This window comes from Molothrus ater, chromosome 8 (genome assembly GCF_012460135.2).
Source record: "Molothrus ater isolate BHLD 08-10-18 breed brown headed cowbird chromosome 8, BPBGC_Mater_1.1, whole genome shotgun sequence".
In the NCBI taxonomy this organism is placed as follows: Eukaryota; Metazoa; Chordata; class Aves; order Passeriformes; family Icteridae; genus Molothrus; species Molothrus ater.
Window position 1 is genome coordinate 23526247 of NC_050485.2, and position 24419 is coordinate 23550665.

A 24419-nucleotide genomic window follows, 5' to 3' on the forward strand; every position below is an offset into this window, starting at 1 on the left:
AGACATGCAATACATAAAAACTCCTATATCTCTTAATAGTCTTTCTCTCAAGTGTTGGAATGAATCCCTCCACTCATTTGTATTGACCACAAATTTCATACTAATGATATTCCACACTAATAAAAAGTAAAACCAGAAATGCCAGGATGTAATTTTCCTAGTGACTGTTAAAAATGTATTAATGTAAGTCACTGCACATAAATGATTAATGATTCCCTGAAAATAAATTCAACATGGACTAGCATTAGACAAGCTTGACTGGTTTTTCAATAAAACTCTTTGGTTGTTTCACATCTACAGAAATCAGTTGTAAGAGCTCCCCTGGCTCATGTGTGCCACAGTCTGGCGGCAGTGCAGAGCCAGGCTGGGTGCACTGTTGTGTTCAGGACATAAATGACAGCTGTCCCTGGCCATTGCAGGTCCCCTCTGCTTAGAGGGCTCAGCTGCACATTTCAGCAGCCTCTTGAACCTTATCTTCTTCTTACACTGAACCTGAATACAAAGAAAACAGGCAGAATGCAACCAGTGTGACTCTGGTCACAACTTGATTGTAGCTTGATTCTGCATTTATAAGAAATCTGGAAACTAAGGCTCATCATCTCCTCTTGCTGGGAATTAGCAGGTCTGTAGAGAACTCAGAATTATGCTGCATGATAAGCAGTATTTAATAAGGATCTGTGTTAGCCATGATGCTGTTAAGAAGACAATGAGAAAGGAAAACCAGAATTATCTCATCAAGTAAAGAAACAATAATGTCTGTAAAACAATGAATGAGTCCAAGCACATGTTCCCTCACTCCAGAGCACAAGGCTGGCTCATCTCCCACGAGGGCAGAGATGCCATCCCATAGAGGGCCTGTTGTTACAGATGCTCCTCTATCATCAGGACCAAAAGTGGCTGGAGGCAAGCCAAGGTTAAAAGGAGACCAACAGAAATAAAACAGCAGCAGGAGAGCAGAAAGAAGATTGGCACATTTTAAAGCAAGCAGGCTGATTATGCAGGAAACCACAGAGCCTCAGCTCAGCCTTGGCAAGAGCTAAAGGTCACCCTGCTGCACAGGATGTGCCCCAGGGGACCTGCAGCACTGGAGAGGAGGAACACATCAGTGCCTTCAGGTGAAAGAAAGCAGGATGTTCAGCCAGGAAAATGATGCTAAAAATACACTTTCTGAAGGCAGGTGAGGAAGAAATAGAGAGAAGTGGACAAAAGGGAAATAACAGGTCACTAAGCATTCATATCAAAAATACCACAGGCTACAGGCCTTCAATCCTCCTCGTTAAGCCACCAAAAGGGTGAAGAAGGGAGTGTTAGCCTTCAACATCTTAGCTGGCATATGATTTACCCTACAGGAAAATCCTTTGAAGATATCCAGGAGGCCCTTTCTATTTTTGAAAAGCAGAATTTGACACTGACATTAGTGCCAGTGGCAGCACAGCCCTCTTGGGGCCCTGCAAGTCAAATGCGTCCTAGAATGACATTAATTTGAATTAACTATCAGCTTCTATACAGCTGTTAAACTCTGCACATGACCTCTTCTGTAGATGAGAAGTTCAAGCCAGGGTTAAGGGTGAATTTGCAATGTAAAATGTGACTATACTGATAATGATTTTTTAGCAGAGAGCTATAAATTTGAAAACAGACCCCTGAGTGATAATGGAAAAGGAAGGGGCAATATTGAGTATTTGAACCAGATGCCTTGATTCTAATGGCAGAGATTCAGTTCACAGGGACTCCAGAACAACAGCCATAAACATGAGAGACAATAACTGAGAGGTGTCTTTCACAAAAAGATGTTTTTGTTGATGAATGAAGGGGTCCTTTAATTACGCACGATTATGTCTGCTGTATTCCTGTGGAAAAATCATCTTGACTTCTTTACTGAGCTATTTCTCACTAAAATCCTCAGTAAAAGAAGAATCTCAGAGATTTCATTTTATTCAGCTAACAATACCACACTTAGCTCCAGTGGAGACTCTGGTATTGAATTACCCTTCACCATTCAGCCTCTTAATTGAAATTTGTCATTCTAACAACCCCAGAACACATTCAGCAGTTTCACTATCATCTACTATAATTCTGAGGCTGACAGAGGACACATGGCAGAGAAACACAAGGGCTCAATTTTAAATTGGCTAAAATAAAGTTTATTTTACTGTTACAATATATAATCTTTTATTAACACAACTCACGAGTGTTTACAAAATAATCTCATTTTCTGCTGCATTTTAAACACTACTTTTATACAAACTATAAAGGTAAAATAGGAGTTTGTAGCTAAAAAGGCTTTTTGTTACATATTTAGAAGCATCATGAGAGTTACTTCAAACAAAACTTTTTTTTCTTATGGTGCCACCTTCACAGACAAAACGATGTTTATTGTAAAGACCTGAAGGAGGATTCATGAAAGCTTTCTTTAGAAAAGGATGCCAGTCCTCTTTGGCTGACAGTGAACAAACACATTTGAGCCCTTGCAGCCAGGAGGGCCAGTGGAATCTGGGAGTGCTTTGGGAAGAGTGTGGCCCCAGGTCGAGGGAAGTGATCCCACCCCTCTACTCAGCCCTGACGAGGCCACATCTGAAGTGCTGTGCCCAGTTCTGGGATCCTCAGTGCAAGAAGGACAAGGAGCTCCAGGAGAGGGTCCAGCAGAGGCCCCAAGGGGTTGCTCTGCTCCTTAGGGACACAAAACGTCCCTCTCTGCTCCTGGCAAGGTCCCCTGCATGCCTGACTGGCTGCCAAGGGCTTCCAGGTCTGGATGGAGCTTGGGGCCTGCTGCTCAGGCGTCCCCAAGCTCCAGAACCCCTGCACAGCTCAATCAAACCCTCACCCCTGCACTTAGCTCAGTTGCTGCTGCTGCCTCACCAGCTGACTGAAAGGAAGAAAGGGGGACTGAAAGAAGAAATTCTTTACACTGAGGGTGGCAGAGCACTGAACAGGCTGCCCAAGGAGGGTGTGGAGTCTCCCTCTCTGGAGACATTCCAAACCCACCTGGACCCACTCCTGTGCCTCCTGCTCTGGGTGACCCTGCCTTGGCAGAGAGGTTGGACTGGATGATCTCCAGAGGCCTGTCCAACCCTAACAAGTCTATGGTTCTGTAACTTAGGTGCTTTGAAATGCCTTACAAAGGAATCTCTTCCCTTTCCCTGCACTGACTGTAGGGGAGGGAAGGAGCCTGGTGCCTAATGGAAGCTTTCATGAATCCCCACACTGATGACCCACTATGCAGCATGAGCATAACACACAGAGCCCTCTGGTCCTTAATGTTGCACAAATGCTTCTTCAAACAGAGAAAAGTTGAAGTGTTACAGTTGTCACCAAACCTAATTTTAACATGTTAAAATTAAAGTCACCTAATGGCCTCTGTGAATCTGGTAGTAACAGGCAGGTATTACATTATTTAACCCTGATCTCCACTACAATGCACTAAAACACCTTAAAAAGAGTGGAAAAAGTGACCATTTTCACAGCTGCTGGAGAGGTATGTGCTAAAGTGAATGGATTTATGCGTCTGACAGTCAAGACAAGTCAGTTGACAGATTTTACATGATGGCAGATTGACAGTGATTACTTTATATACAGCAAGCAGGTAGAAAGAGGTGCTACTTTGATTTTTTTTCCATGCATAGTTTAACCAGCTTACAGCCAGCTCATCTCCATTCAGACTAGAGATGCATGATCCACCATTTGGTATAAGCCAAACTACCAGCAAATATATTTCCAGTGCAAACAAAATTGTCTTTCTTCAAGAAAAACAACAAATTTAATGCTACTTCTCAAAAAACAATGCTTATGCTGCATTATTTCCTACCTATTTTGGTCTGCATTTCTGAAGTTTCCTTCCTCTCCCCAAATCACATCCAAAGACAGATGATCACAGTATATTTTTTTTAGGCAAATGACTGTCTCTTCCCCAAAACAAATTATACTGCTCACTGAAGACCATCCCTGAGAGCACTGTTCTAGCTAGACACTTAGACAGCCAGAGAAATCTCAGAGCTTAGAGGAAAAAAAGGCTGTTCACCCTGTGAAATCTTGTGGTTTTAGAAAGTAAAAAAAATTAGCTACTTGGAGCATTTAATTTCCCTGAGCTGAGTGAAATTTGAAGATAGTAATCAGTAACATGAAGCATAGCAACATCTACAGCTGTACTTAGAGAAGCTGCAATTTTTTACAGTGGTGAAGTCAGACGTTACATTACAAGCACACAGCAGTGAGTGGTGGTTCCCTTCACTCGCTTCCTGCCACAGGAAGTGCGATGGCTTCTTTGGTGAGAAACAGCACTGAAGAAGCTCCATGACTTCAGAATCCTTTGCCTTCTGATACTCCAGACACCTTTAAGTTAGTGGAGACACCACCAGGCCATAGTGCAGTACAAGTAGACCATCCTAGACAGAAGAGAAAGAAGCTGTCTCATAATAGCACCTTCCCTTCTCCCCGAGGCATTTCTGCCAGCAGCTGGTACAATTGCTGCATGGCAGGACCCCAGGCACAACCTCACCAGTTTGTACTGTGTCACTTCCATATGGAGAATGCAAATTTTGAAGCATCAAGGCAAATAATTGTATTCCCTCTCCTCTTTGACATGGAAAAGTGTGTTAAAAAAAAAAAGATAAAATCTGGTAGTGCTTTTATAATAAAGTTATAATGGCATTATCAGGCTCTTGTTTACAAGTTGTGCTGATTTCCACATGGCATTGTGGAGCAGAAAAAAATGTAATCCACTAAGCAGTTCTAGAAAGTGCTGCCAAAAGTTGTAGCACAAGAGTCCAGACTACTACTATATACATTTATTAAGTAATAAATGTATTGGATTAAAAAAACTCCAAATGAAAAACTGTTAGTTTATTAACTCATGTTTGTCCTCTTCAAAGACTGCTTGATATAATAAAAAAATCCCTTCACCTGTGAAACAGGACACTTCTGAGCCATTAGTCTTACTTATGTCACTTAAATCACAGGCAGCTGCTGAAAGGCCTAGCACTCAGTCTGCTTCCACCACAGAGCCACTGGGAATCTGACATTGCATTACACCTACTTATATGGACAGACTTTAAAGAAAGTTCTTTTGTGAAGAGAGAACTACATCAATACCAACTGACATGTACTATATTTTGCTTCAGATGTTTTTACCTGTTAAGACACAGGCTGTAAGATAATGTATTACTATCAACTCACTAACTTTTCTTCATCTTCCTACCCTGGTAATAACCAGGAACTCATTGCTAACTCCTGAAAGGATACAGGAGCTTTAACTCACTAGGTGACTAGCATAAATTGGGATAGCAGCATTGCAAGGCAGAACAGGTTCTAAGAGGTTACTCAGGAACCTCTTGGCACATGAAAACGTTGTTATACCTTCCCAAAGGTACTTATTCCATGTGCCCATTAGTTCCTTCAAAAGAGTAAATAAGACACATTCAAAACTTTATTTTTGGAAAAAAATTGTGGTCAAAACCAGTTTTTCCTCTATTTTCCAGTTTCTTAAAGGAAATAAATATTTATAGAAGAAGAAAATGCTACAATGTATTCTTTGATGAATAATTTTGAAATGGTACATTTGGCAGTAGGACATTTAAAGGAAATAGCCCTGTTAAACCCGAGGCCAAAACCACTGCAATTCCTTCTCTGCAAAGAGAAGCTGAGAGTTACCCCAGTACTGACACTTCTTACTCTGTAATTATTCACTTGTAAAGGATTACACATTTCGATCTATGTTCAGCTGCTTTCTCTAGATACTGTTATTTAAAGGAAGTCCAAACAGAGAATGAGCTCTCACTGCCCATTACAAATCTCAAGGCTAACTCAGGCACAAAAGAAAAGCAAAGCTCTCCAGTGTCTTTTGACACACATTTGTGACCCTGACCTAAAAAAAATGCAAAGGATCCCACCTGTTACACCCAACTATAAATTTTAGAGTGGAACTGACAGCCCAAAACATCAGAGCATACACCCCTTTTGATGTTCTAAGAGCAGCAGCAACAAGAAGTGCCCCACTTTCCAAATTCAATAACCCCATTGCAAAGAGTAAAACACTTCCAAAGGAAATGTGTGGTAGAAGGTCACAGCAATTAAATTAGAGCACAGTTCTTCCTGCCTAGCTCAGGAGACCAAAAAAACAGCACAACAGCATTGGGTTACAAAAAGGTGAGAGCTACAAAGAGACCATTATAATCTGCCAAACCTCTGTGCCAAGGGCCAAGGACATCAAGGAAGCTACTCCTTTTAGCTTTTCCCATGTGTGAGCTCATTATATCCATCAGTGATGCAGAACTCTGAGAGGGCCCAGTTTTAGACAAGTGAAAATAAGCAGCAGCTTGGATCAGGTTGCATTTGTGCAGCAGAGGGCAGGAAGGTACAACTGGGAAGAAGTTATATTCCCATTTAGTTAATAACAAGATTCCTTTCTTAGCTACTTGATCAAACTCATAATTACAAGCAGATCTCAATGCCTGGTGACAAAATGGAGCCTTTAAAAATCTCTGTAAGTGTCTTTGATCACTCCTTGCAGTAAAGTCCACCAGTTTTGCACTGTTTAAAATATTAAAAAATCAAAGTTGTTTGTTATTATATAAATTCTGTCAGTGAGGTTTTATGTTTTTGCCCTAAACAGAGCTAGAAATCCTACTTTCAGCTAATTAGGAAGATTTAACCAACCACCCAGTTTCAGAAATGTCAAAGTATCTTGACATCTACAAGATTAAACAAAGATTTATTCCTGATTCTTTTTAGCCTTCTATCAACTATCAGAAATGAACATGCTAATTGCTTACACTCAACCACTAAAATTAGTTGCCTATTTACTCCAATTAAAACAACCCAAATAGGTTACTATGGGATCAGTGTCAGGAATATTTATTTTATGTTCAGATCACATTTGGTCTTCCCACACTTGTTGGAAAGGCAGAAATCTATCCAGAAGAGCTAAAAATTCATTTACTCAGGCTCTAAGGCATCATTACACAGTGCTATGCAAGTCAGTAGGGAAAAAAAAAATACAACACCCAAAATCTTCACAAACAAATCTTAAGAACCATTCAATGTAAGTAAAAGCCACTAAGAGCACCACAGTGATTATGGTTCAGAACAACAAATCACACAGAACACATGTGATGCTGCAAATGCTACCAAAGAATGAACGTTAAAATTCATATATTTGCCAAAGAGAAACTTATCTGCATTTTTATAATCACTTTTCCCAGCAAAAAGAATAACTGCTGACATGAATGAACTTGCAAGTGAAAAATGTGACTCAGAATAGCAGCTATTTTTCTCCTCTAACAGTGGTTGTACTCATCTAAATAAAAGAGCCCAATGTTTATTCCTTCAAATGACTTTCTGTTGCAGAAGTAGTTACTGAAGCTTTTTTCTTTGCATGAAGCATCTACAATGAACCTCAGAAACCTGTAAATGACAACAGTAGTATTGAACAGTGTCTCAGCATTCTGGGGGACATTCCAAGCTCCAGCACTGATTTGGAAAGGCTGGGAAGTTACAAAGGCACAAGATGCCCTTGGAGTTTAATGTAAAATTCATCAAATGTTCCTCTGTACTTGTAGTTTCACTGGCCAGGACAACTGTACCCCTTCCTGAATTTCAGATTCTGGAGAGAAACTAACAACCCTCACCATTTTATACTTGACCCATTTGTTGGGATTTTTTTCATGGCTAATTATCTAAAAATATTTTCCAAGGTTTTTTTAATTGTAGAAATGCATCCTCTTGATTTCTAAAAAAATATTATGTTAGACTAAAAGACATGAAAATGTCACAATTATTTCAATATCAAAAAAGAAGGAACATTACTACTGTAACTATTTGGCATCCTTAGAGATCTTCTAGCAATATGAAGAGAAAATAAAGATGAACCTGGTCTTTCAAATTTCCTGTTGAAAGTGACAATGAAAGAACAAGACTTCACAGTAAGCCAAGATGTTTCTTTTCTATTTATTTGTCCAATAGAGAAGCCTTGAGAGAATTAACTGCTAGCATACTGATTTGGCAATAAATGAGATTTGAAACATCACTGGAGAATGCATCCCAAGGCAACTGCTCTCTTCGTGGAGCTGCTGACTGGTGCTTTATCACCAAACATCAATCAGGCAGACCCAGTTCTGACAAGAAATGAAACTGCTGCAGTATTCCTTCAAGTGCTCCCCCAAGAGCATTTCTCATATATGAAAAGCTTTCATGCTAAGCTCAAGTCTAAAACCATACATGTGACTGTACCCCTGGACTGATAAGTGTATCATCCCCTGCCATTTACTGAAGCTCTTAGTAGAGAGCACTTCCATCACTTTGTGCTGATTGCTGAATTTACTTGCAGTGACTCAGTGTCAGAAACAAGCTGGTTACCAGTACCCACTTCCCCCAGTTTCTATACCCTGCTCCCCAAACTGGATTAGGTTACATTTTCATTTCTTATTTATGCTATTATAAACCAGCTAAGACATCAGGTGTGGAATTTATTCCCTTCAACTACAGAAACAGCACAAGCCTCACAGATTTTAATGTTTGCCAATATTAACATGAGCCAAACACCTCTGCTCCAACTCTGGGACCCCTTCTAGTGATTCAAATCAGCTACAAGTGATGCAAAGTCCAAGAGATCTCAAATTCAGCTTTTTACTTCCTGCCTCCAATACAGAGGCCTTCCTGTAGCATATGAGAGCTCAGCAGGAATTTTAAATGTAAATGTTTGTGCATGTGTGTGCACAAACAAGTGGGGAGAGCTGATTTTGCTACTATTTTAGCCCTTCTGCTATCTCCTAGGATTGCTTTCCAAATAAAATACCAATCTAATCATATTTCTTCCTATTGCATTAAATAGTAACTTTTCAGACTTCCAAGTTCAGATTAAGATACAATTTACCATATACCACAATTTTACATCTCTATCTAATGCTCCACTTGGCAGAATACTTCATTGTTTCTGCAGTACTTCTAAAATGGTGTGGTCCTTTAAAGATGCTTTGAAAAGATTCACAAAGAATTTATAAAAATGCTTTCTTATTTGCAAAGCCAGCAACACTAAAGACAGCAAGTTATCAACAAGAAATAGCTGGCCATACACTCCTGCTGTGACCAGAGCCAATACAATATGCATCAAGCATATTTACTGCATTCATTACCCTCTATCTGTGGTTTGTGTTTTTATAAGCAAGTTTATTGTCCTGACCCAGCCACAAGGATAGCCTTATTTGGGATTTGTCCTCAGATTTCCTGCAGAGATACAATTGCCAGAGAGGAAAAACAAGGAATGTTAATTGAATGAATGGCTGGTACACTTTATCATTGGTAAGGTAGCAACTTGTTCGGGGGGGGGAACCCCAAAACAAAACCCAACACAAACCCCTCAAATCCAGAACCTCATGAGACCAAGAAGAACATGGTGCACTTCGTCAACTCTACTTACAAGATAAAAATGATTTTGCGTAAACTGGAGAGATTTTTCTTAGTGACTTCTTCAGACAAGCTGGTGCTACCTGAGGGCTTGAGAGAGGTCTCTGTTTTGAAACAGAAAACCTGGAACAAAGCCCCAGCTGCCACATACCTGTACTGCACTCTCCCCTATGACCTGACGAATTTCCCTCAGTGTCTGGTAGTGCTCCAGCAGGTGATCACCACATATTATATCCACCTGGGAAAAAACACAAGCATGGTTAAGGCCAGCTTGCCTTTGGAGTAGCAAAACAGTACCCAAGCCCTTTCAATTTTATTAGCAGAGTTCAATGCTAGCATGTTAGACACTAAAGCCATCTTTACCTCTGTTGTCCAAATGTATTTAACATTCACAGCACTACTGCTCTGCCCTAAAGCCTTTCAAGGCCCTGACCTGGGCCCAGTGCTGAACAGAGAGGACAGTTTATTGTTTCACTCAGTTTGGTGTGTCCACTGAAACAAGCTCTTTAGTAATAGCTGTGATGACTTTAATGGGAATTTAGAGCATGTATTAGAACAACTACACAAATATCTGTCATCATTCATCAGTTGCAAAAGAAGGAAACTTGTTTGTGCCACAAAAAAAAAGAGCCATTGCCACCCTCCTTCTTATCTCAAGGGAGAAAACACCTGACTATTTCCATTTAATACTGGGGAAGAAGTGCCTTAATAGAAAGGAGCATCTTGGTGCATGTCGTTGTCAGCAGTTACATGACAGTCCTCTTTCAGCATGCACTCAGTCAGTATTCCTGGGGTGCAGCTTCAGGGCATTCTCAGCAGTTCCATGCACTGTCCTCTATTGCAGCTGAACTCTAAGTGGTGCCTGCAATTCCATAGGAGGCACTTGTTTAGTAACTGCCCACAAAAGCAGTAATTTTGTGGAAAACACAAACCTTAATCAGGTATTTTGAATTCCTTGTCTTGATTATTATGAAAAATAGGCTTCTCTATAAAGTTACCATGTATTTACAGTGTATAATGTAAATCAAGTCTCTAACATTCCAAGTTAGAGCAGCTAACACAGCAGTGCTTTCCTCTCTCAACTGGAGCTCGCTTACATTTTCCTTATGAGCAATTTCAAGATAAGGAAATGAGAGTGCTCTCATTTATGAATTGACAAGACCTCAAAATTGAAGAGAAGAGCATTGACAATGAGCAATGCCACAGCTTTCTGCAAGGGAACTGCCTAAGCTCTGCCCCTGCAGCAGTGGGAGCACACTGCAGTATCATGATGTATTGTTTGTGCTGCAGCTGTTCCACTCCCCCAGATTTATCTTCTTCAGCAGGCCGACCCATTACCTCTGTCTTGTTCTTCATGGAAAGATTTAGTAAGATTTGTGCTGGCAGACCACATTGTTCTGAGACTTGGGAATGCAGGAATTCTATTCCTCAGAGGTTCAAAAAGGACTAATTTACTGCATCATCTATACTGTATGAGAATGATGCAGAATACTCTCTTTGATTCTTAATGTGCAGAAGATGTAAACTGCTTAGCAGCACTTCTGCTTTTAGCTTCCAGGAAGTAAAAATTTCTGTGGACATAATAGTAAATACTCATTAGCTATTGATCCATACATACTCATATAGTTAACATCAATATTTGATATATTTAACATAGTACTCAAAAAATGTTATTTCTTTTCCTTTTGGAAAACTGTCTGCAGTTCTCTCTGCTATCTTCCATGCATTTTTAACCTCTACAGTTATTACTGCAGGAAGACAAACATGACTGCTTTGCTTTCCAGACTTATGAGTTTAATTACTTTTGCTTGTAAGCTTACTTCTACAATTTTTATAGCATAAGGCACTGAAAACACAATCTTGCTCCCAATGAAACATATCACATAAATGTTTTATATGTTCTACAGAAATAGAAAATCTAATCTGTTTGACCAGTACAGGATGCAAATAGACAGTCACAGCTGCTGAGAATCTCTCAAAACAGAATTAGAATGCTTGTTTGAAAGTACACTGCTGTACCTGCTGCTCCAGTTTCAAACAGCAGTCATTAAAGAGCCAGTGTCTAATAATAAATTGAGACAAGTTTCTCACATTTACTGTATTAGAGTTCACTGAATACCAAATGCTTAATCTCCTAATTCCAGACCCAAAGCCTGAAATTCTGCCTGCTAATTGTTATGCTAGCACTCCTTTTATAAGGACAAGAGAATAAAACATACAATGAAAAAATAAATCTCAGGTCAGTGCAAAAATAAGTTGTGAAATGTGTCTCAGAGGAATCCTTGTGTCATACAGGAATTTATATGTTCCATTACAAAAGAGGCACCAGCACCATCACTGCTATGAATTTACTAAAATTTCAAATGACTGGTAAAATTGAAGCCAACTACTAGATTGCCTGAGACAGCAGTAACTGCAGCGTGACATTTTGTTGAAAGGAAGCATGAAAATGAATCTGCTGAATACTCAATCATTTCTGTTAAAATTCTTATTAAAATAAAGTAGGTTTTGCATTATGCCATTTCTTTTCTTTTGGTGACATGTCTGCTATTAGAGCTATTTCTCTAAAAGCCACCATAACAGACAATTATTAAATTCATGCTCACTAAGTAAGACAGATATAAAAAATAGAAAAAGTTCATGCAAAGGACACCTCACATAAGACTCATCCTAAGGGAGAATGTGGCCCAGAAAGCAGTAGGCTTCATCAATATTTTCTATGTCAACTCATACTACCCAGGGAAGGAAAAGGAAAAACCAAAGTTTTAGAGACTGACATGAGTATTTGAGCTAGTTATTTAAAAAGCTGTCAGAATTTCCCATTTCCTCTAGCTGTTGTTTACTTTCCAGAGGTCCTGGATGTTTTTAATCCAGGGTCCAAGACTGGCATAAAGAAATTGCATCAACAACTACACTGTGTCTGAGCACAGAGTTCTTTCTCCCAGTGTCCCCCCAGACTGCAGTTCACACACTTTCAGGAATGCACATCTGGTAACAGAACATTTCTGTTCCATCAGCCACATTAATGAATTCCAAGCAGCTGAGCTGCAAGTCCTTCAGCAGCTTCTCTCATCCTTACAGAAGAAATAGCAGGAAGGAATGCTGCTGTTGCAGGAGGAGCTCAAAGGAAATCACACTCTAAAGAAAACTTCTGATGCCAAGGACAAGAATCTACTGGGTTCCAAACACCACAACCTGTATTTAGCTCCTATCAGATGTTACCTACTTAGCTATTACTGACAATTCCAGTTTCTAAAAAAATATTTTCACCCTCTCCCAGCAAATTCCAGCAAGAATATTCAAGAGAGACCTTGTGATTAGAAGTATACATAAACACATACAGAAAATTAGTTGTTGCCCAAAGCACAGAGTTCAAAACAAAGCATCGAAAGAGGAAACTACAGTCTGCAAGCTCTAGTGGTAGATAAAAATAAATGAAGCCTTAACCTTCAGATAAACTAGGGAATTTAAATCATAATCCATTTGCAAATGCAATTACAGAAGTCTGAAAGCAGTTTGAATTCTCAGAATAGAAAAAAAAAGAACAATGGCAGTAGCTTCAAATCTTCTTTTTAGATTTCTATATATACTGCCACACGAGCCAGATGGCTTATTTCACATTTTCATTAACCTAAATCCATTGCACTTGTGCAGGTCAATGAAGAAGGGCAAGTATTAGCTCAAATTCCACATGAAAAGATTAAGTCAGAGATGTCCAAGCAGAGCCAGGAGTTCAGGGGGTGAGTAACATACCTTCTATCACTTGGTCACCAAATGAGCTCTAACAGGGAATGACTGAAACATTCTCAAACAGGACTTTTGCAGACTGTCAAACTCAGCTGATATTCAGTAGGAACTGGCTGCACTCACAAAACAACCACACCCAGTGTCCTTACGAGAACGAAGCCAAAAATGCAATTGATGTACTGAGGAGATAAAGGAAGAAACACTCTATGTCTTCCTTACAGTCAAATCTTTCCAAGTCCCAAGTTAAGACACAAGTCAACACTGTTGCAATAAATTTTCTGTAGATAAATGTAGTACTAAATGTAGAAACTTCCAAGATTCCCAAGGAAACGAAATTCTTGGACTCCAGTCCCATACTAAACACCCCAGACTCAAGACATTTTATATAAAAATCAATTACTTTAGGTAATGAAGAGAGCTGGGAAATAAGACTAAAGAAGTAATATTAAAAGCAAGAGCTTGTTGTCCAAAGTTAGTATCAATGTCTTTTTTAACATACTTTGGGAAAGCTGACAGGAAATGAAACCACTGCAGTCCTCAACACTTCCAAATTTCTAGAGCAAACTAAAAAAGCAGCAAAGAAGCTTCTGCATTTAAATTCTTTGCACATATGGCTTGTAACCTAGTTCTCTAAATTTTTCTGCTTGTGCTCATTCAGAATCAGGTTCTCCCTAATTTTGTTTTAGTTTATTAGTCATCCTGGGAAGCGGGAGTAAGACATGATTCATTAGTCTTATTAATTAGGGCTTATTAATCCTCAATGACATATCTGACATCTCTTTCACTTTCTGCATGTTGACCAACAAACCATCAGCTTCAGCTCTGTGTACTACCATGAGAAGCTAACAGCTCAGTACATTCACTCCTTTAATCTTAGTCCCCATATGACAAAGAAATGATCACTCAGGCAAGAAAGAAATACTTCCAGCTTCATTTCCTGAATTTCCAAATTTTTAAAGATGAGCCTAGATATCAAGACAACAGTCATGACTTGGGGCATAAAAATCAACTGCAGGTTTCTAATGACCAAAAAAATACTTGCTGACAAAAAAAAATGGGAGTGTATCATTTAAGATGAGAAAAAAAGGCAGCCAAGGCATCTGCTTGAAGAAGAAAGAAGATTTATCATTTCCTCCAAACAGGCAGGGCTTGCACAGAAGAGACCAAGGATTAGAACCAGCCAATGATTGTGCCTTACACCACAATGGCAAACTAGATACTAGCAGAGATAGGAGTGACTGGCTCAGCATCAAGAACATCTTGAGAAAGGACACCTATGAAATCATCAGCTTTTGAGATTTAGTAACATTTAACCGTTTAACCAAGGGGATTGTACCTGTCTGGCAAAGTCCACGTAGGAAGTAACTAATGAGTGAAAAAATCTCAAGTTCTCTAACAGAACTTAAGAACTTAAGATCTAGATGATCTTAAGATTTTACAGTCTGGAAGACACCCAGCACACAGGCCCAGGGTGATTTTGAAAGATGGACACCTGCAGTTTCCAAGACAGATGCTCAGTGTTCCTGAAAATTGAGATTCTGATGTACTATTTAAGAAAATCCAAACAAACAAAACAATTCCTTCCCCTCAAATAAACAACAACTAAATAATGCAAGAAGTTTCTCCAGCCTCATTTTGAGGATACTTGTATTTGTTTAGAATATCAAGTCACCACCATGTAAAAGCTACAGACTCTCACTGAGAGAAAACCAGCAAATAAAAATACATTAATTCCTCTGCAGGATAAATAATTTATATTTGATTTGCTTTGTCACCACTGGAAAGGTAAGCAGCACAATACTCATTACTGAGGCACACAGACATTCTGTATTGTCCCACAGTTACTGCTGTATGAAAACAGCCCTAACTCCAAACCCAGCACTAAACTTCTACCATTTACCTATTCACAACAGCATCAGCTTGATCTTCCAGGAACTGACAGCTTTAAGAATTATTTACACACTACAGAACTCTTGCACTTTCCCAAGTGAATAGCTGCTGAAATACTCTGAAGAATTGGAAACTGGTTTTGACAAGCAGTTCCTCTCAAAATGGTTGAAAAATATGAAGCTAAATTCTTTTGTACCATATTCTGCTCCTTTGAATTCTTATTTGGAGGAAAGTGTCTGTATTTGCATTCATACACATTTCAACACATCCATCCCTAGTATAATTCTTTCTTAGCCCTTGTTTGCCTTCAGTTAAATTTTACTATTATTCACCTTGAAGGAGCTTGCATCATTCCTTTGCATGCTCCCACATTCCCACTTTCCTGTCTAGTTTTACTTTTGAAACAGCAGAATCTCTTGGCTTTGAATTTCTTTGGCTGAAATTTTACAAGGCACTTTAGGAATTCTGTCCAGTTAGTACAGTACTATGAAAATCTGAATAGGTTGCAAATGAGTTAGAAAAGTGGTTCCTTGCAGATCACAAAATTGTAAACAATTCATTTTTTAATCCTTACTGTATTAAAAACTCTAACATTACTTTTAGAATCTAATGAACAATGGAAATGTCTGTCCAAAGCACGGACAACTTGTGACTGCTACAACAAGGATGTACCTGACAAGCAGGGTCTAGGTCCATTTTTCTTCTGAGGAATTTCTCCACATGTCCAATTGTTGCCTCCCCAGAAACACGCACAAACTTCTTTTCCAAAGGCTGCACAGAATAAATAAAGATTTTAAGTTAAAGACTTTGGCACTAATCCCTCAGAAACTCCAAACTCAAGCAGCAGCCCAGTAACAGGGAAACAGTTCACATTTTTGAACCCTTCTCTGTTGATCTACCTGCAGATTACATCACAGGGAACGGACTAAATATGTATTAAGACTCCAGATGCTGTTAAAACATTTAAAAATTACTAAGCAACTGATTATTTTTAAATGTTTTAAACAGTCCTATGTTCTGTGTGGCCCAAAAACCCCAGGATAAACAAGGCAGAAAGAAGGGCAAATATGAGACAGAAAGGGTAGGAGGGGATACTGAAGATGAAAAAAGATTATGAAAAAAAATAACTGTGAAATATGAGGATAAAAAGAAGAAAAAAATGCTGGGTAGGTATGGTGTTATACAACAATAGGTTTGAAATAGACTGTAATAAAAGATTGGTTATTATTATTCTGATGAAAGCTTCAGCTGCACTCAGTATAAGAAAACCAAACTAAATTAAATATACTCAGGCTATAATTATTCCTAAAGTAAACTGTAAGACAAAAATTTAATCATATTTGTACCTTAAAATTCCCTGTGCCTTCATTAGCTCTGAAAAAACAAAAGAGTAAATAGTCAACATTGCTAAGATTGTAAGTTATTAATATCATCAAGCTCTTTATTATAACAGTGACTTATTGATTTATGAGTCTTGCATATCCAACTTATTTTCCAAACTCAGGCTCTTCCTTTCATTAAATTGCTATACATAAAATAATACTGGACTGAATTTATTTATCTTTTTCTCCCACCCTTTGTATTTCTGCTCAATTTTTCTTGTAAATTCAGCTATTTAGGATGTCAGGATTTCTCTACATAAAATGTGAATAAAACCCAATGTAGCCTAAAGCCATTTTTAAACACAATGTAACACTAATTTTCATAGGAGTAGGCTGCAATATTGATGCTGCTTAAACCTTCATACTTCATGATCCTTGATATTTGGAACCTTAACAGTATCTAAGAAGTTACTGAGAGAACACACCCAACCACCTCAGGGGCTCCCTGGGCAAGATGCTGGCCTTCCAGGCTGTTCATATGACAATATTAATGCTAATGCTATCTAGGAACTCAGGAAAGCAGCATATGTTTCTCTGGAATGTGAAATACATACAAACATGGCAAATAACCAAATTTCCAGCTGGCTTCAGCCAAGGTTCATTGATTTGCACAGCCTGAGCATGTGATCTATCATTGATCACTTATCTCCTTCTTGTAGTACAATGCGTAAATTTCTCAATTAATTAAGGCCAATACACGACATTTCATTATTCTTGCATTGCATTAGCAAGTATGTACATATGAGAGAGGAAACACTGCAGTATCTTCATTGTGCTGGAGAGGGCAATAAATCAAACATTGCTAAAATCAGCTGACCATTTGCTATAGCAAGCAAATATAACACTTGTGCAGACCACACATTAACGTGGCACTTCAAGTTACTATGATTATCTCCACCTCTAAATATGTACCAGGTATCAGACAAAGCTAAGTAAATCTGTCACTAACTAAGAAACAAACATAAAAAAAGCTTTCCCACTACAGCTGTCATTTTCTTTGATACAGTTCCACAGCCACTGGTGACCACATTATAATTCATAGAGACACAATGTAGACAGTCAGACTTTCAAGGTAACAATTTCTTTTGGCTGGTCCAATCTATTCCAAGTTTTCTTTCTCCAAAATGCTTTATTAATCTCTCATTGCCAAGACAATCTCTTTGATTCTGACAATATAAATTATCAAAGGTTAAAAAAGTCACTAAAATAAAATACAAAGTAGATGGTTTTAAGCCATCATCTTTTATTTAGAAATATTCTGTGCTTCCCTCCATATAAAAATATTAAAAAAAACCCACAGTGGACAGTTCCATATCGTATAGATTATATTTACACAGTATTATCTGCTTCGCTGCCAATGCTGGACATTTAAAATAAAACTACCAAAAAACTAAATAGACAGTTTCAAAAGTCATCTTGTTTCTCAGGCAGATACAAGTTTACCACGTTTGAGGTCTAAAATGACTTCTGCAAGTCAGGCATGAAGAAAATGAAAACTGAAATTAAGGCAGGTATATGGATTCACAATTTTAAAAGTTTCTATTATTTGAAAGCCACTGAGTGCTTCCTGTGAGCACACCCAGGATTAACAGTGCTGCCACCCACAGGGATCGGGGACTGGAACAGACAGGGATTTCTCTGCTCAGTTTACTGAGACTGCATGACTTTGCTAAAAATAAAACACATCTACATTTTAAAACAATACTTCCTAGGAAGTATACATCTTAAACATTTAATTATCTGCATTCTCTACCTGGCTGTCACTATTGTACTGTAAGTTAAAATTGGCTCCCCACTACTATTTGAGATGGAAGAAATACACATTTAATGAAAACTAAGAGGCAGTTAATGGTTCATCACATGCTAGCAGCACCCTCATGTCAGTCACTTGCTCTCACATTTGCCCACGACTCACCCAATAAACTCCAGAAGTATGGAAATGTCAAGTTCTGGTGGGATCCGGAACACTGAGCCCAGAACTTTTCGGGGTCTTCCTCTGCTCGGTGGAACTGGCTGTGGGACAGCTAAAATATTCAAGTAGCCAAAATGCAAAGATAACTTGAAATAAAAGCAGAATAAGATACTAGCATGCACTGAGCAAAACAGAATAGCTCACCAGGTAAAAAAGCCCATGCAATTAATCCTCTTTTTTTTATTACTAATTTATTATCAGCTGTTCCTACATTCTATGCTGTGTACCTGAATCAGAATTTTAATAGCTTTCAGCACAGCACTCTCCAGAGAGCTTTGTTTGATAGGAAGACACAAAATAATTAGAACAGTCCCCCACTGTTCAGCTGACTTTGAATCTCTCCTTTTTACTCCTTTGTAATGTCTATTACTTATTAACAGCCAGAAAATAACATGAAGGCACATTTTATATATATATTTCCTGGTTGTAAGCAAAATACGTAGTTTAAAATAACTGAGCCATGATCAGAGTTAAAGTGTTGCCAATTCATCAATTTTTATAATCTGAGATCTGTGGCAAGTTATAATTTCCAAATAACTAAGAATCCCATATTTCCAGTAGTACTTCCACCTTCAGTTGTGAACTAAAGAAGGCCCTTAAGAATAAATGATATGGTAAGTATTTTCTTAACAGTGTTTCTTAAAGTGATTACAGCTCACCTGGTTTGGGCACTTCTAATCCTCTTTCTTTATAGAAGTCATGCATTTGTTTTTTCTCTCCTGAAAAAAATGCACAATACAGGTTGAAATGTTTCAGATGCTGAGGATATCCATTCTCATTGACCAATTTTCAATGGTTAGAGCAGCAAAAACTTTCCAAGTTTCTACAGACCTTCACCAGCACTAGTATTTCATGAGGTTGAGATACTTAAGAAACACAGACTAAAATTTTGTTAGTAAAAACTGGGAGAAAATCAGAGAAACTGGCCATAAATAATACTGAAGTAGCTGCAAGAACTAATATCCTTCTGGCTGTCATGCCTTGTGACATGACACAGTATTTTATAACCTGTTCACATAGAGCATAGTACTTTTTATACTATATTTGTATATACAAATATATTTTTATATATACATATATTTTTTACATATATGCTCATGATATTGCTTTACAAAGCAACACCATCTATAGTCCATACATATCCACTGGATTGTATTTCACTCAGCCCATCCAGGGGGGACTGTGCAGGATCATTGGCCCCCAAAGTTGAAAATAAATTAGATAAGACAGTAAACACATCTAAAATCAGACAAGTAAACATGGCAATGAGAAAAAAATAAAAGCATTTGAGAGAATCGGTCTTGGCATTTTTTTCTACTGAGCCAAGTGAACATTTTACACAGAATGATATGATATGGTTCTACTAAAATAAGAGGAACAAATTGTGAAATATTATCTGCATGTTTATCTGGATACAGTGACAGCTGTGTTTCATGAAATAAGGTACACACCACTACCTCAATAGCATTTAGCAGCCAGAAAGATGCCAGCTGTCAGTTAATTCATTACAACTTATAACCAAACATCACAGAACTATTTTGAAGAGTCCAGAGGAGAAACAAGGCTTTGAATTACTCTGTTTTCTATTCTTTTCAATCTCTAGATAGTAATATTACAGAGAAAGGGACTTACTTTCCTCCAGATTGACAACTAATTTATAGACTATATCTTGCAGTTGTCGGTCCAGTCTATGAAATAGGAAACAAAAAAAAAAAAAAAAAGAGTCTTTGGTGCAAGACAAAGTGGTTTTAGTAAACTGTAACAAAGATGCCAAATAGAACATGGAAATGGGATGTACATGGAGTGACAGCACCACCCTTCATGAAGACCTCAAGAAACTAAAACTCAATTTTTTAAGTTAATAAACATACTATGCCAAAAAGTCTTCATCTTAAAAGGAAATCAAACCAAATAGTTAAGTGTTTGTATCATCAGTAACACTGAGCAAATGCATGAAAATACCCAGGGCAGGGGTAACAAACCCTAGAAATGGATACAAACTAGATGAAACAATAAAGAGAGTCTTTTTATCTTAATTATTGAGGCAAAACTCATACTAGTGAAGAACACAATGTGTTTCTTGTAACCATTCCTTTGTTTAAAATAGGAAAACACTACGAGTCTGTAGAACAAAACATTTAAAAGCAAGTAGCAAATCTATAAAAATAGGACAAATTTATTACCTGATATTATAGAGGGGCTGTGTCTGATGTACAACAATATTGCACTTTGGGCATCTGTTGCTATAGTAGAAGTGTCTCACGATGCAGCTTTTACAAACTGTAAAGAAAAGAAACCCCACAGGAGTCACATGTCCTTCACACAGTGCCATCTGTTCAGGCAGAGGAGTAAATACATCCAGACTTGCCATACAAAATTTGTCAGAGACAAAATGAAGTCACTGAACACTCCTAATCCAATGGATGCATGGGTGAGAGTTCAATGTGCATGCAGAACATGAGTAGGGCTAAGGCAGAATACTGACTGCTGAAAAGCACCCTACAAACACTTTCAGTAGAAACAAGGTAAGAAATAATAACTCTGCCACTTTCATTGTGTTTTACAAGTCCTTTAAAAACCTGGAAAAATGCTATTAAGTGGAAATACCTAGAATAAATAACCTACTATCAAGTCAGCTCCCCATCTGCCTGAACAGAGGAAACTTTTCTGTAACATTTACCAGGAGAATTCTAAGACACCACCACAGCTGCATTTCCAACTCTATGCTGTCCTTACTAACAGTTGTGTCTCTTTGTAAATTGCAAACTGTGCTGAATACTTCATGCTATAGAACAAACTAGTGAGTAGTGCTCCAAAAAAGGGGGGAAAAAAAGAGAGAGAGAAAAAGTTTTCCATCTATGCAGCGTGAATGTTTGGGAGATCTAGTAAAGCAGGATTCTCGGATTCAGGTATGAACATGGGTGTGGCTAAAGAGTCAGCCTCACAGAAGGTGTTTCGTTAGTTTGGAGAGAAAACGGTTCTTTAGCACTGGGAAAATTGTTGGCTCTAGGATCGAGGGGGAAAAATAACAAGACAAGCACATTGAAATCAGTTATTTATTTCCCACCTGCTTCCATTCATCAGATTATGGACAAACTGTGCCAAGGGTGCAGACCACTGTTTCTGTATCTGAACTGGTACTTCCACAGGAGCTTATGGGGTTTTGTGAATTTACACAAGCTCCCATCAGCAACAGTTTAGGAAACTTCCAGTCCATTAAAAGCAAAGCCACTCAACTTTCTTTTCTCAGTTATACACTCAAATTCCCGGAGCCCACTTAAAAAAAAAAAAATTAAGAAAATATATGTAGTAGCTCTGCTTTTGTTTTGCTTGGGCTTTATCTTCTCCTACATCGTCTTCCTTCTTAATATGGAAAGCTGACTTCGTGATTGATTGATGTAATAACTTTCTGATGCTTAAAATACCCACAAATATGTCTTGCTTAAGGAACAGAATAAACACAACAAACGTTCACTTTGAACAGATAATTATTTTTCTGAACTCAGAACATTTCAACAGCTGAACTGGTCTGAATTTACAACTAAACCCTTAGGCAGACAATACCGACAGATACTTACAGGTGTGCAGACATTCTGTAATAGTTGTAGCATCGATAAAGTAACCTTTGCAGATGGAACACAGGATGTAGGGGGTCAGCTCTGCGAGGCTTATCATACGCTGCAAACAAAAATTGGTGAGTTTGAATACACAGTCTAAGCAATGAAATTCCTTGACTGCAGCTTCCAAAATACCACAACCTTACAACCATGGGAAAAAATGGGATCAGTGTGTTAGAGGAATGGGTTTTCTGAACAGATCAGTTGCTTCTCATGTAGAGCTCATTTTTAAAGACTTTTACCTAGTCTTCTAAATTGAGCTTTTTGACAGCAGTAATCCAATTTGTTTCATGAATCTTACCTAAAAAGAAAACTTTAAACAATCAATCATTTTGCGAAAAGTTTTTTTGGATAAACCCTTTTAACAAAATATCACATAGCCAGCAACCTTGAAGTGGGCATGGGTGGCAAACATCATTATTTGAAAATGCTCAGCAATGCTCAGCTGGAGTCCCAAATCAAGATATAGAGAGAGTTTGTATGACAAGAGACAGTCATCTCTTGTTTGTACACACAGTTATAAAATATACAATACACATAGAAGCAAAGGCTGAAATTTCACTGCTTTGAATCCTGGTCATGAAGAACATTTACCAGGAACGCACACAAGTAGTTCCACAACAGCTTTCCTCACTGAATAACACTATTTCAAAAAAGAACAAATTTCTTCAAGAGCGCCGATCTGAGATGTGTCTGAAAGAGGTGACACATTAGATTCTTACGTTTCCTCTCGTCTCAAAGCCCGACTAAAGGGCTTTCTTTCCCTCAATAGCACCATTCATTTCGCCCACGTGCCACCGTCTACCACCCTCCCAGCCACGTCGAGAGTTTGTAAGGGCTTCACTTAAATGAGACAGATGAAGTGAACTCGGGTAATAATAAAATAAATATTACAATAATAATAATATTTTTTTAAAAGTAAAAATAATAAAAAGTCCATTATCACACGCGGGGCACGCCGGGAGCAGGGCCTGGCGTGCCCCGGGCACCCTCCCACCCCTTTACCTCCCGGTCGTCGTCCGAGTCGAGCTCCCCATCGTCCGTTCCGAACCGAGCCCTGGTGTCGCCCTCCATCTCCTCCTCCTCCTCCTCCACCTCTTCTTCCTCATCGTCTTCGTCGTCGTCGTCCTCATCGCCGCTGGACTCCGAGCGACCCCGCTCAAACTCGAAGGGATGGGAGCGCGACCCCGAGCAGCTGGGGGCCCCCTCCATATCCCGGTCCTCATCGGCCGGGCCCATGCCCTGGCCCTGGCCCGCTCCATCCCCGCCCGACAGCGCCGGGACCCCGGATCCGGCGTCTCCCTCCATGTCCACGGACCGGGGCTGGCACGGGTCGGTCCGCGGCCCGGGGCGCCTGCGTGGAACGCCGCGGGGCACGCTGGGAAATGTAGTTCTGAAGAGCGCGCACGGCTGCGCTACCGCACGTGCGCTGAGCCACAACCGGTTTGTATTTATAGCTCCACATTTTTGGGGTTTTTTTCCCTTAATTTTTTCCCCCAAGCGACTCGCCAATGAACGCTTAATTTTTCCCGAAAGACTCAATCACACAATACCAGTTTCATTCAAAATAAGGTTTTAATTCTGTAACATAATTAAATTGCTTGGGTTGGAAGGGACCTTAGAAATGATCTAGTTCCAACAGCCTGCCATGCGCAGGGACATCTTCCACTGAAACAAATTCTTCAAAGCCCCATGCAACCTGTCCCAGAACAATTCACAGCTGGGGTATCCACAGCTTCTCTGGGCAACCTGTGACAGTGCCTCACCACTCTCACAGTAAAGCATTTCTTCCTAATATCTAATCTAAACCTGCTTTCTGTCAGTTTAAAGTCATTCTCCCTTGCCCTGACACTACATGCCCTTGTCCAAAGTCCCTCTCCAGCTCTCTTGTAGCCCCTTTAGACCCTGGAAGGTGCTGCAGCGTCTTCCTGAACTCTTTCATTCTCCAGGCTGAGCACCCCCAGTCCTCTCAGCCTTTCGACAAGTATCATCGAATCTCTGTTAAAAACGGTTACAAAAGAAGCAGTATTAGAAATATCTGGACAACTCAGTGGCCCAGCCGTAATTACGTTAATTGAGCCCCCAGTCCCAAGGCCATCCCCGGTGCACTGCAGGGAACCCGCCCTGCCCACAGAGCGCCGCAGTGCCCACACGGCCCCGTCCCCTCACACCGGCCCCGCAGTGCCCACACAGCCCCATCCCCTCACACCGGCTCCGCAGTGCCCACACGGCCCTGTCCCCTCACACCGCCCCGGCTCCGCCGCCCCTCACCGCGCCCCCGCTGCCACAAAGCGCTTCTGCCAGCGTCGCAAAACGAAGCCGCGCGCGCTTCTGGAGGCAGCGGCAGCGTTGCCCTTCTTTTGCCCTCACTGTCGCAAGGGCGGCCGCGCCTGGCGGCAGCCGTGAGCCGCCGGC

General features: G+C 39.6%; 1 protein-coding gene across 1 annotated transcript; it reads right to left on the reverse strand.

Moving 5' to 3' along the window:
* Positions 1 to 2117: 2117 nt before the first annotated feature.
* Positions 2118 to 23345, reverse strand: PCGF6 (polycomb group ring finger 6). Its single transcript, XM_036386148.2, has 10 exons — positions 23010 to 23345; positions 21966 to 22065; positions 20571 to 20667; positions 20020 to 20075; positions 19047 to 19106; positions 18331 to 18439; positions 16380 to 16407; positions 15706 to 15804; positions 9548 to 9634; positions 2118 to 4382 (listed from the first exon to the last, which is right to left on the reverse strand). The coding sequence occupies exons 1-10, from the start codon at positions 23310 to 23312 to the stop codon at positions 4332 to 4334; spliced, it is 990 nt and encodes a 329-aa protein (XP_036242041.1). The 5' UTR covers positions 23313 to 23345; the 3' UTR covers positions 2118 to 4331.
* Between the last annotated feature and the right edge of the window lie 1074 nt (positions 23346 to 24419).